We start from the raw sequence: 13,256 nt of genomic DNA, 5'->3' as shown, positions 1-13,256 counted from the left end.
CCCATGGGCAAGGCTTCTTCTGCATGAAGGTGCGCCCTCACCCGTATCGGGGGTGTGGGAATATTTTCGCTGGTTTGCGAACCTGTGGACTTCCCTGGTACAAGAAAAGTGGGTCCACCAAGTCTTTCGGTCCGGCTACAAGATTGTTTCGCTCTTTTCCCCCTGCAAGGTTTTTCCTTCCAACCTGCGCCTGTCCCCAGACTGGTTACAGGGTCTGTTTGGGGCGGTACAAGACCTGTTCATTCAAGGGATGATTGTTCTGGTTCTGACTTTGGTATGTTTTCAGGGTCTTTACTCAAATCTGTTCACAGTCCCCAGGAAGAAAGGTAAAGCGCTTTCAATCCTGTACCTCAAGGCGCTAAACTGCTTTGTGCAGGTATAGAAGTTCAGAATGGAGGCCATTCAAACGGTGGTGGCATCCCTGCATCAGTGGGGGGGGATTTCCTCCCCTCTATAGACATCAAGGATGCCCATCTTCACATTCCAATATGTGCCAGTCACCAGCGTTTTCTCAGCTTTGCTGTGGGAGAGGAGCATTATCAGTTTTTTGTGGTGTTACCCTTTTGTCTCACCTTCGCGCCTCGGGTCTTCACAGAAGTGTTGGCTCCGGTCGTAGCCTTGCTACGCCAATGGGAGATCGCAGTACTGGATTACTTGGACGATTTACTTCTGCAAGCAGAATGGCCCTCTGCTCTAGTTGAGAACCTGGAGATCACAATAAGATCTCTGCGGGAGTTCTGCTGGATTCTGAATTTTCAGAAGTCTGCCCTGGTTCCATCCACAAAGCTGGACTATTTGGGCCTGACTCTGGACTTTCCTTTAAACAAACTCCAGAAATTGCAGACTGCAATTTGCATCCTGTTGTCCAACAAATGGTCATCCCTCCAGATTTGCATGTGGGTGCTGGGCCTGAAGGTATCTACTTTTGCACAGTTCCATATGAGGTCCCGGCAAAGGGAGATTCTGACCAAGTGTGACAAGACTCCACAGTCTCTGGACAATTCGATCCAGCAGAGTCAGGAAACGACGGAGTCTCTGATATGGGGCTTCGGCTGGGAAAATTCTCCCTCCCTTTTATTGGACAGTGGTCACCATGGATGCCAGTCTCTCCGGCTGGGGAGGGGTCCTCGGCAAGCATTCTGCTCTGGGGATCTGGACACTGGAAGAGTCCAGACTACTGATCAATGTCTTGGAACCCAGAGCGATCAGATTGTGTCTGGATCATTGGACGGATTGTCTTCAGGGATGACCAGTGCTCATTCAATCAGACAGTGCCATGACCGTGGCTTATGTCAATCGCCAAGGGGGCACAAGAGGTAGCTGGCATTCTAAGGTGGGCAGAAAGGTTTGTTCCAGCCCCCTCCGTCGTACACATTCCTGGGGTGCAAAATTGTCAGGTGGATTACCTCAGTCGGAAGGTGTTGGCCAACGGGGATTGGTCCCTTCATCTGAAGGTGTTTCATCAGCTGTGTCTCCGGTGGGGCACCCCGGGGTGGATTGGTTGGTGTCTCTGCTCAATAGAAAGGTGCAGAGGTTTGAGGCTCAGTCAAGGGATCCACTGGCGGGCCAACACATGCGCAATATCGTCTGATCTATGCCTTCCCTCCTCGTAAGCTTCTGTCCAGACTTCTACGCAGGAGCGAGGCAGATGGGATTGTGGTCATCTTAGTGGCCCCCGGACTGGCCTTGCCAAGCTTGGTACGCCGATCTAGTGCGGCTGGTTACTGGCATTCCTTAAAAGCTTCCTCTCTGGGAGGATCTGCTGTCCCAAGGACTGCTCTTCCATCCTGCTTTACAATCGCTGTCTTTGGCGGCTTGGCTGAATGCCAGGTGCTGAAGGATAGAGGTTTGTCTGAGTCGGTGATTCCTTCATTGTTAAAGGCTAGGAAATCTACTTCTTCTAGGAAGATCTACTATCGTACGTACAAGATATACATTGCGTGGTGTGAGTCTCTTGGGGTTCATCCTCCCTCCTTCTCTGTGGCTTGGATCTTAACCTAACCTTCAACTGGGGGTTAAACAAAAATTAAATACCATCAAGGGCCAGATATCGGCCTTGGCGGCATTCTTCCAACGACCTTTAGCCACACACTCCCTGGTGCATACTTTTCTTCAGGGTGTCCAACATTTGTTTCCTCCAGTGCGGACTCCGTTGCCACCTTGGGATCTTAATTTGGTGCTTTCAGCTCTACAGAAACCTCCCTTTGAAAATATTCAGGAAATTCCCCTGCTTACGCTGTCCCAGAAGGTGGCCTTTTTTGTGGCTTTCGCCTCTGCGCGAAGGGTGTCGGAACTGGCGGCGTTATCCTGTCATTCACCTTATCTGGTGTTTCACAAGGATAAGGTGGTGCTTCGCCCCTGTCCGTCATTCCTTCCTCAGGTGGTCTCTGACTTGTTTAAATTAAGACATTGTGTTGCCTTCCCTGTGTCCTAGGCCTAAACATTCAAAGGAAATTACCTTGCATGCCTTGGATTTGGTCCGGGCAATTTGGGTATACCTGGCAGCTACTGAGTTTTTCAAGAGATCAGACTCTTTGTGCTCATGGATGGACCTTGCAAAGGGTTGTCCGCTTCCTCTCCGACCATTTCCAGATGGATCAGACAGATGGTGGTTCAGGCCTATTCCATCCAGCATCAGGTTCCTCCTTTTCCTGTCAAGGTGCACTTTACTAGGGCGCTTAGTGCCTCATGGGCCTTCCGTCATCAGGCATCAGTGACACAGGTTTGCAAAGCAGCCACCTGGTCGTTGGTGCAAACCTTTGCAAAGTTTTATAAAGTGGATGTACTGGCATCTGCAGATGCTTCCTTTGGCCGCAAAGTTATGCAGGCTGCTCTTTGAGGGTGTATTGTTTTTTTTTTTTTTTTTTTCTTTTTCAGGTGGACTCCAGTTGTATTGGTTGTTAGCCCCTGTTGTCTGGTTGGCTACTGTTTAGCCTTTGGGAATTTTATGCTGTTTCCTACCCCTCATGTTTAACACTGCTTTGGGATGTCCCAAGGGTCTAGAATGACAGGAGCTGTGTCCATCAAAGAACGAAAGGGAAAATGGGATTTCTGACTTACCGTAAAATCCATTTCTCTGATGTTCATTGAGGGACACAGCACCCACCCCTCTGTGAAGTTATATTTCTCCTGACACTGCTAGCATCAAAACTGAGTGACCATAGCAGGAAGAGGGAGTATACCCCCTGGGACTGCACATGGATGTAGCCAGAAGTTTTTTCTGCCTAGTGTCCTACTCATGTAGGGGGCAGCTTAACCCAGTGGTTAAAAATGACAGGAGCCGTGTCTGTCAATGAACATCAGAGAAGTGGATTTTACGGTAAGCCAAAAATCCAATTTTTTGGTCTTTTATGGTTTTAGTGATGCTGATTTCTTGCAGCATCATTGCAGGCACTCCCAGTTCACGTGCATGCACTGGAGCAATAGCTCCATGGAATTTCTCAGCATTGGTTGTTGACGATAATCGAGGACCATGCCTACATAATATGTACCGAAATGGCCACTTGTAAACTCCATCGGAAGCTTGCGTGACAGGCAGGAAATGGAAGAGTACAATTGGGAGACAGTGACAGAGCATTGTCAACCTAAAACTGATATTGCCTGTGAAGTATTGCAAATTATTTCAGATGTTAAATTTACACTTTAAAGCTTTATAGAGGATTTTATTTTGGTCTACATATACTTTATTTAACTGCCTTAGTTTTTTGGAGGAAGCAGCATGTAGCCTTCTTTATCCCTTTTTATCAATGTGAAAGAGTCTGTTAGATAATACGTTGGGTCAGTTGTGATAGCTAGTATCGGTCGGTCATGTACATTCATCTGGACTTGTTCTGTAAATGTAAAAATGTTTCGCAGTTTATTAAAGAATCTTCTTCATGTCTAATGCTGTTTGCTAATTGTTATGTTTACCCACACTTTTTTATTATATACAATTGCTGGTTTTGCTTACATCATTTTTTGATATTTTAGGATATTTTGGGTTGCAATCTGGTACCAATCGAGAGCTTTCCGGGTAAAGATATGATGATTTCCTATCTGTGTCATGTCACATCTAAGGATGATGGATCTTTTACATTCCTGTCACTACCAAGTGGGGATTATAGTGTGGTAAGTATAAGGAGTTTTCCTGTCTGATGAACCATCTGCATTTTAGCTCCAGTGTCAGTGTGAATCCCTTCTTAGCTGGATCTTACCATGGCAAGCTTTAGTATCTAAACTTGCTAACAAGGGCTATGCATTATTACAGTAATCCTGCCTCAGTTTTTTTGCAAATGCTTTAATGAGGTGAGGTGACGTATATACCTGAAGTGTGTGTTATATCCCTTTGTACTGGAAGGCAGAGTTTAATTTTAGCTAATGACCTAGATAGTAGGACATCTTCATTTCTGATTAAGAGAAAAGATAGTTGGACTTTCACTGGCTAGTTTTAGAGAATTTTCCCTGGTTATCTCCAGTGTCAAATTGTGCTCCCAAATCGAGTTTCACCAGCCACAGTGGGTTGGCCGGAAAGTCTTCTCTCCTTTGGTACCAAGTTCTTTTGAGTGTGCCCCATCCTCTTCCCTAAGAGTTAAATGCATGCTCCCCTGTTACAAGCAGGGTCAAAGGTTAATGTCTACCCGCAAGTACCTACAGAGTTTGCCAAATTTGTCTTGATGTCCTTTGAATGTAGAACATTTTCTTTCAATCTCTATTGGATCAAGACCCTGAAGCTGACAATTTCTTCACACTAAAAAGAAATTCTATACTACAGCTTCAGATAATTCTTATGGATCTTAATGCTAATTTATTAAGAATTGCAAAGTCATAAATGTCACCTTTTCTAGTTGTGTCCCAAGACTGAGTTTATTTGTTTTGACTTCCTCTGTAACGATCATAATGCTTCTGCCTTCTTGAATCTCTGTTGCCACCTTGTGTGTTTGTTGAGCTACTTTAGACTACAGTGTGATGCAATATGGTCATGTGGTATAGGCCTCAAGAAAAACACACGTGAATCACTTTGTATTCAGCATCACACATATACTGCATAGCACATGTAAGACTACCCACTAAAGGCTGATCCAGCCCAGCGCTGTAGAATTACCTTACCCACAGGCCTTCCAGTGAGCCTACCACAGATAACCCCAACTCTAATGGAAAAGTGGTGGGAATGTTGGGAGGTTTAGTTTTGAGTCCCTTCCAGCACTTTCTGGTAGCATAAGGAAGCACTGGATAACCCCACCCTCCTTCAGTTCTAGCTGGCTGATGCTGTAGTGGGAAGTCTTGTAGTGCAAAAAAACATGGTGAACGCAATATTACATTAAGTTATACTGCAAAATACTGAGCTTTTGCTTGTAGATTATCACCCTAGTTGACTTTCACTATCCTGAATTTGTTATCAGCTGCTAGCAGTGTCATTCCTCACACCAAATCCTAGAGCTTCGCCCCAGCATTTGATGTATAGCCTGATGTCATACTGGACCTCCAGATATTACTGTAGCAGCTAATCTGAAGGTGCTTAGTAGCCACCTTGTAGCTCCAATGCATGTGGAATCCCCAGAGTTGGAGATTTACTGAAGCTTTTAGGTCCTGTTCACACCACTATGCGTTGGTCTATGCTGGGCAGTGCATCGCAGTGCAGGGTATGCTTTATTTCGCAACGGAAACCAGAGGTCGCTTTACGATTCGGTGCAGACAAACGCACTATGTTTTCAACCTGTGTTTGGGGTGCTGTTAAGATTGCACTAACACCCGCTGTGGATCTCGGGGCAGTGTGACTTTTGAATGCAGTTCAGGAAATGCATATGAATTGCAGGATTTCCTGCATCGTATTAGTGTGAACCTAGGCTTAGAGAGGAAAACTGCAGTAGCTGAGGTTTACAATTGCTGATGCCAAAGAAGAAAGGAGAGAATATTAGGGAAATAAGAGGAGACCCTGTACTTGTATGTTTGCCTCTTTTTTGTCTCCTTGGCAGCAGAATGTGTCTTGTCCTAGTTAGGTTGAAAAAAAGACACAGTCCATGTAGTTCAACCAATAAAGGAGAAACAAAACACACACTTTTTTTTTTTTTACAATATGTAAACAATCCCATAGCCACAGTTGATCTGGAGGAAGGCAAAAAAGCCCAGCAGAGCATGATCTAATTTTCTCCAGCAGGGGAAATATTTCCTTCCTAACCCCCCCCCCCCCCCCAAGAGGCAATCAGATATTCCCTGAATCAGATTTACCTATACAGTAAATGTTAGTATCCAGTTATGGTTTGTACATTTATATTTAGTTAATCATTTGTCCTGCTTTTCCCTCCCAAATCTGTCCTCCATTGGCACGGTATTCCTCTTGCTTCCACCCCCCCACAGCAGCAAATCATTAGGCGGTCAGCTAGAGCTGCACAATTAATCGTTAAAAGATCACTATTCACCCCCCTCACGATCTTAAAATGGCATGTCCTCGATTTCTTAAAGAGCTGTTCTCTACTTACTCACTGATGTTAAAAGAAAAAAAAAAAAGCCTAAGTGTCCATTCACACTACCCCGACTTGTCAGGCGACTGGTCAGCCTGACAAGTGGCAGTCCATTGTGTGCTACGGGAACCGTTCTAATAGGAGCGACTCAAGTCGCTCCGACTTAGAAAAAGGTTGCTGTACTACTTCGGGGCGACATCAGAGCGACTTGCATAGACATTCATTATATGAAGTCCGTGCAAGTCACGCCGAAGTCGCGGTGCACGCGACTTCACAGGCCGTCCCTGAAGTCGTGCCGCGTTAGTGTGAACCGGCACTCAGGCAAATGTTTGTAAAGCATTGTGTTTATAGTTCTCTAGCAGCCTTAACAATGGTGATAAACATTTGCCTGAGTGCCGGTTCACACTAACGTGGCACGACTTCGGGGACGACCTGTGAAGTCGCGTGCATAATTTCCTTTTAGATCAAAGGAAAGCAGTCTGTAAAGGAGGGTAGTTTAACCTCTTAAAGACTAAGGCCCCTTTCACACATAGGAGTCCGTCGGCGGACTCCGTTTTTCTCAGCGGGGGATCGATCCGCCGATCTCCTGCTGAGCAGGTGGATGGCTCTGTGTCTCTGCGCTGTGTGAAGAGACACAGCTGTCCGGTCCCCACTGTTCTCTATGGAGGAATCGGATGAGAAAGGACCGTCTGTCCGTTCTCATCCGATCTGCTGGACGGATGGAAAATTGGGTTTCCATCCGTCCAGATTTCACGGATTGGATCGGATGTCAGCAGACATGTCTCCACTGACATCCAATGCCCCATAGAGATGCATGGGGCATCCGTTTAGATCCGCCTGAGAAACGAACAGGCGGATCTGAACGGTCCGCCTGTGTGAAAGGGGCCTAAGCCTTTTTCTGATACTTGTTGCTTACAAGTTAAAATCTGTATTTTTTGCTAGAAAAAGAAGAACCCCCAAACATTGTATGTGTGTGTATGTGTAGATAGATAGAGATATAATTTTAGCAAAGACCCTAGAGAATAAAATGGCAATCTTTGCAATCTTTTATATCACGCTGTATTTGCGCACAAGTCTTTCAAATGCAGTTTTTTTTTGGGTAAAAATACACTTTATTGAATTAAAAAAACTAAACCGTAAAGTTAGCACAATTTTTTTTTTTTTTTTTTTTGTATAATGTAAAAGATGTTACCCCGAGAATCATGATCTTTAAGCCCAAAAAATCTTGATTCCTGCAGCTCTACTATCAGCAGATTCTTCTCTAGTGATTGATTATCAGCACCGTGCCGAGAATAGGAGCAACTGAGGCTTTGCAGTAAAGGCAATTATTTGTAATGTTTTCCATAGGGTATACCTGCAGAAGGGGCCTGCATGATCTGATCTATCAGCACTTTATTTTCCACTCTAAATATTTATTTATGATTTAATTTAGGGGGAGAGATTTTCAGGTAATGTAGGAAGAATGCATAGGGAATGCATGACCACACAGAAATATAAATATTTTTGACAGTGAATTGTAAACTAGGAGTTTGAATAGAGGATACTTTTTTTTTTTTTTTTTTTTTTTTTTTTTTATATTACATGTTGACCTTCATGTTCTGTGACTAGGTAAGCAGGATTTATTTGGTGTAAGTTATCAAATGATAGTAAGCTAATAGTAGTACATGAAAGTAAGCGATGTTATCAAGTGACGCATTCTTATATTCTGCAGATCCCATTTTATAGAGGGGAGAGAATTACTTTTGATGTTGCTCCATCCAGACTTGATTTCACTGTGGAACATGACAGCCTCAGATTAGAGGTAAAGTGATAACCGAAAATATAATAATTTGTAATAAAAATTAGTGAATGGCAAGTCATTTTTCAGACTAGCTAAATCAGTAAGTTGCATCCACATTGATTCTCCTGCATCGCTTATTAAAGATGGTAAATTTTGTTCTGTTTCATTTAAATACAACGTTTTTCCCCTGGTTGATTCGGATAATATTTTCCCCTTTGCCATTCCTACCATTCCAGTCTGTCTTTCATGTAATGGGTTTCTCTGTTACTGGCCGAGTTTTAAATGGACCAGAAGGTGAAGGAGTGGCGGACGCAGTTGTCACACTGAACAATCAGATGAAAGGTAGGCCCTAGACATGTGATGGATGTTACACTTTTCTCTAAGTGCTGATATGAAATATGTTTTTGTGGATTTTTCTGTATTAAAAAAAAAAGCAAGTTCGTTCAGTCGGATAACCCATATGCTTATTTTTGGAAACCCAAAAATAAAAGTGCCATTAGACACTAACTTAAGCGCTCACAATGGACTGCTGGAAGGAATTTATGAAAATTAAGTGGCTGCAAAAAGGTTGCGAGGAATGAGCAACTGTCAACTCTAGAATTGGCAGTAATAAGGTTGCAGAGCATTAGCAACTGTCATGGAGTTTATTAAAAATGGAAAACAAAATTTCCAGCGTATGATCCGCAGCTCTTGATATAAAAGATTGGGGGAAGATCCACAGAGAATTGCAAATAAGTGATCGAGGCGCTGGACCATGAATTCTGAAAGTTTATTAAGTATTAGCTAAAACTTGCATGGATGTCTTAGACTACAGTGGAGGAGGTAAGGGGGGAATCCACAGACTGTCACAGCACAGATCAGGGGGAGACAGCGGGCTGGGTGGTGGTGAGCGAGAGCAGGATACATGCAGGCAAGCTGCCTGAGGGCCAGTGTGGGAGGTGATTATCCCTGCACCGAGGAGCCTGGCTTAGCTGGGGCGGCCAAGATGACCAACACACCTGCATAGGGGGGGGAAAAATCACCAGAGAAGCCGACACCCTCAAGCCGCGGCTGGGGTGTATCCTCACACACGCCGTACAGTCCTGTGTAGACCTTACGCAAAGGATCGCAGTGGGTAATTTACACTTCAGGTGATTGTAAAGGTTGTTTTTAAATAATAAACATGTAATACATACCTGCTGTTTGCAACGGTTTTGCACAGAGCAGCCCCAATCATAGCGCTCCAAAAATCATAAATACTGGGTTATATTGCCTCCTCCAACAGTAGGACTAGGCAGAACAAAAAACACCTGGCTACGCCAATGGGCTGTTTTCAGCTTGGTATATAATCCCCCTCTGTTCTAGGTAATCAGTTTTAATCTGTCTTGTCCGGAGTAAGGTCCTAGGGTTCCGGCTGGGATCTCTGGTCCTAGCAATTTTTTTTTTCTCCTTCCTTACAACTTTTTTGTTTTTTCTCTCGGGAGATCTACAATCAACTGCTGGTCTGGGCAACGGGCTTGATAATCTAAATCCAGTGGTCTGCCCAGCAAGCAAATTCATGCAGAGCACAGCTACACTATAGGTTGGCCGTGACCTAACCTCCCAGACGGAAGCTGGTCTGCGAGTTAAACGGCTTGCATAGTCGTCCCTTGTCCGACAGCTCCACTACTTCGGTGGTGAGGATTCTGTCTGGAGTGTTACCTGCACCATGGAAGGGTAAGTACAGTCCCCCCCCCCCCTTTTGGCGTTTTTTTTTTTTTTTGGCTGGACTCGGGTAACCTCCAGGGGCGGTCGGACCTGCCTACAGGTTCCCTGCTCCCATCCTTAAAAATCCCTCAGTGAGCAGGGCTTCCCCCCCACTCCCTTTCGCCCCTGTCTGGACCTGGAGTTTGATGGGGGTCCCAGGGCAGAGGGAGGATGCAGCGTAGACCCCTGGCGTCTCCCCCGCTATCCCCAGTCTATAATGGTCCTGGGATAGTGTGTCCTGCCCTGGTAATCTGGAGGGGTCCCAGTGTAGGAAACTCCTAGGTGCTTGCCCCACTGTTTGCAGTGTGTTATAGTGCAGGGGGGGTCCCAGTGCAGAGACCGTTGCAGAGTGTGCAGCAGAGTCTCCCCTAACGTGTCCTACCTTCAGAAGGGAGTCCCCTTGCAGGGGGTGCAGCATTGGAAGAGGGCACAGGGAAGATCCTGGCAGCATGCTGTAGCTGATGGCCATTTTCCCTGAGTCTGGCTGGTCTCCGTTTTGGTGGCCAGGTTTATGTAGCCTGATGTCACGGGGGCCATTTTCCCTTCGGGAGGCGCTGGTGGCGACCGACGCTTTGTGGGGATGCCGAAGCTCCTCCTCGGTTTCCTCCTCGGTTTCCTCTTCCTGTGCCCAGGACGTATGAACAAGGATGGTGTCCATGATTCTCCGATCGGTAGGGTGTGTCCTTGGGGTCCCTGTTATTTCTCTGTTAATAGGTACCCTGAGCCCTGGGGGGATCCATTAGTGGTGCCAAAAGATTGTTTTTGTACTGCAAGTTCTTCCTTTCCTTTATGGAGCCTCAGGGTCACGTCTCCCCCACTGACCCCCTCATGGAGGTGGCAGGTCCCTTGGAACCCCAGCTTCCCATGGTTGCTTTGACGGTGGTCCTGCAGTCCTTGGCGTACCGGGTGGAAGTTGCGTGCGGAAAGAGGCGCAGGAGGAAGCGCCCCCTGCCTGAGACGGTGCATGAGACTTTAAAAATTGAGGATGCGGCTGACGTAGCCACGTACGTGGCTGTGTCATTTGGTACGCATAAGGCATCTCGCACTCCAAAGGTGTTTCCTTATGTGCCTTATTTTCAGAGGTTTTCCTGTAAGGAATAGGAACAACCATGGGATTTAAATTTAGTACTTTCAGTTCTCCAAAAACCTCCATTGAGAATATTCAGAAGATTCCCTTGCCTACATTATCCCAGAAGGTGACATTCTTGGTGGCTATTACCTCGGCCCGCAGGGTATCGGAATTGGCGACATTTTCCTGTTGCTGTCCCTATTTAGTGGTCCATAGGGATAAAGTGGTTCTTCGTGCCTGCCCATCATTCCTGCCCAAAGTTGTCTCTGACTTCCAATTGAATGAGAACATTGTGTTGCCTTCCTTGTGTCCCAAGGTGGCTCTTCCCAGGGATTTTGCTTTGCATACCTTGGATGTGGTTCGTGCGATTTGGGTGGATCTGGCAGCTTCTGAGTCCTTTCGGAGGTCAGACTCGCTTTTTTGTGTTTACGGACGGATAAAGGAAAGGGCTGGCCACTTCTTCGGCTACCATTACCATCTCCAGATAGATCAGACAGACGGTGACTCAGCCTATTCCATTAAAGGTCAGGTTCCATCTTTTGCTGTCACCGTGCATTCTACTAGAGTGCTTCTTGGGCCTTCCGTCACCAGGCATCAATATTGCAAGTTGAAAAGCAGCCACTTGGTCGTCGGTGCATACCTTCACAAAATACTGTAAGGTAGATACTTTGGCATCTGCAGATGCTTCTTTTGGCTGCAAAGTTTTGCAGGCTGCTGTTTAAGAGGGGCTGTTCCCTCTTGAAGGTTTTTTTTTTTTTTTTTAAAGCATAACTCCACTTTTGTTGAGAAAAACATTACCCTCTGGGTGATCTAAATAAAATGTAAATTGCAGGGATTTTAACAAACCTTGTTGCAGATTCCTACCTTATTATTCTGAAGAAATCACTGTGTGTTCCTCTATGCTGAGTGGGTCAAATGGGAGTGGTTTCATAATTATCTACAAGCTGTGGCAGCTGCAGGGCTCTAATGAGGAAAGTTGCTGGGCCTGCATCCCTTTAGAAATTTTTGTTGCAAGGGATGGCAGAAATCTGACTTGTATCTTAATCAGACTTCTGGGAAAATTGGTGAACCAATCACACAAGCAGGAAATGATCATGATGATTTCTGGGGTGTGGTCAGTTCACATTCTGTGTACAGAACAGCTGCAGGTAGCCATATTGTATTGCATTTTCAGAAAATTACAACGGCTGCAGATTGAAAAGGAAAGGTCATTTTAATTAAGATTCAATTACAATATGATTTGTGTCGCAATTGTATATGCCCCCCCCCCCACAAAAGTGGCGTTAACCTTTAAACTTTTATTTTCAGACGGGGCTCCTATGTCCTGGTTAAGGGCTCTTGTATTTAGCCTTGGGTTTTTTTTTCCCCACACCTCATTTTTCTTTTGGTACTGCTTTAGGACGTCCCAGTAGTTATGATTTATGGAGCACTGTGTCCATCGATGAGAAAATGGGAATTTTGTACTTAAAATCCATTTCTCTGAGTTTATCGATGGACACAGCACCCACCCCTCTATAAGGTTCTGATACTTCTAATACTGCTTGCTACTAAACTGATTACCTCGAGCAGAGAGGGGAGGTTATATACCAAACTGAGGATGGCCCATGGGCGTAGCCAGGTGTTTTTTGTTCTGCCTAGTCCTACTCCTGAAGGAGGCAATAGAACGCCGTAGTACAAAAATCCCATTTACCCTTCTTTTTTACAGTTTCCTCTGTCCTTTCTTTTGCTGATGTATTTTAAACCTCCAGCTGGCATTGTCTGTAAATCATTTTTACTGCTATTATAGATCTCCAGTAAAAGCGGATTCTTTTTTCAATTCTAGCTTGGTGAGTTATGAAGTACTGAACACTGATTAGTAGTTAAATAATTTTACATTTTTATTTATTTACAGTTACGACCAATGCTGACGGATCATTCCGTCTGGAAAACATGACTGCAGGAACATATAGTATTGATGCAAAGAAAGAACATGTCTTCTTTGACACCCTTACTGTGAAGATTGCGCCAAACACTCCTCAGTTGGCAGATATTGTAGCAGCTAGGTAAGTTGACCTGCTTAAGATCCTGTTGCCTACAAGAAAACTGCACCCCAAATGTGTAAATGAACAGACACTAGCCATGTGTTACCTTTTGTGCCATAGTTGTAGAGTCTTTCTATCCTAGAGCAGGTCATGCCATTTCAGGGATGATTTACAGATAATATGTCCTGCAATTGGTTTTTACTGTTTAACCACTTTACGACTGC

The 13,256-nt window shown here is 45.0% G+C and overlaps 1 protein-coding gene across 1 annotated transcript in view; it reads left to right on the top strand.

Annotated features, from left to right (window-relative positions):
• LOC309558183 (BOS complex subunit NOMO3-like) overlaps positions 1-13,256 on the top strand; it is a 236,509-nt gene that overhangs the window by 61,944 nt on the left and 161,309 nt on the right. Inside the window, exons 8-11 of the mRNA XM_082261194.1 lie at positions 3,970-4,107; positions 8,149-8,238; positions 8,454-8,559; positions 12,903-13,053. Coding sequence (XP_082117320.1) covers positions 3,970-4,107; positions 8,149-8,238; positions 8,454-8,559; positions 12,903-13,053 — 485 coding nt within the window. The remainder of the gene's footprint in view (positions 1-3,969; positions 4,108-8,148; positions 8,239-8,453; positions 8,560-12,902; positions 13,054-13,256) is intronic.

The sequence above is a fragment of the Pelophylax lessonae genome (genome assembly GCF_965119305.1).
Source record: "Pelophylax lessonae genome assembly, chromosome: 6".
In the NCBI taxonomy this organism is placed as follows: domain Eukaryota; kingdom Metazoa; phylum Chordata; class Amphibia; order Anura; family Ranidae; genus Pelophylax; species Pelophylax lessonae.
This window is presented reverse-complemented; position numbering and strand designations above follow the sequence as displayed.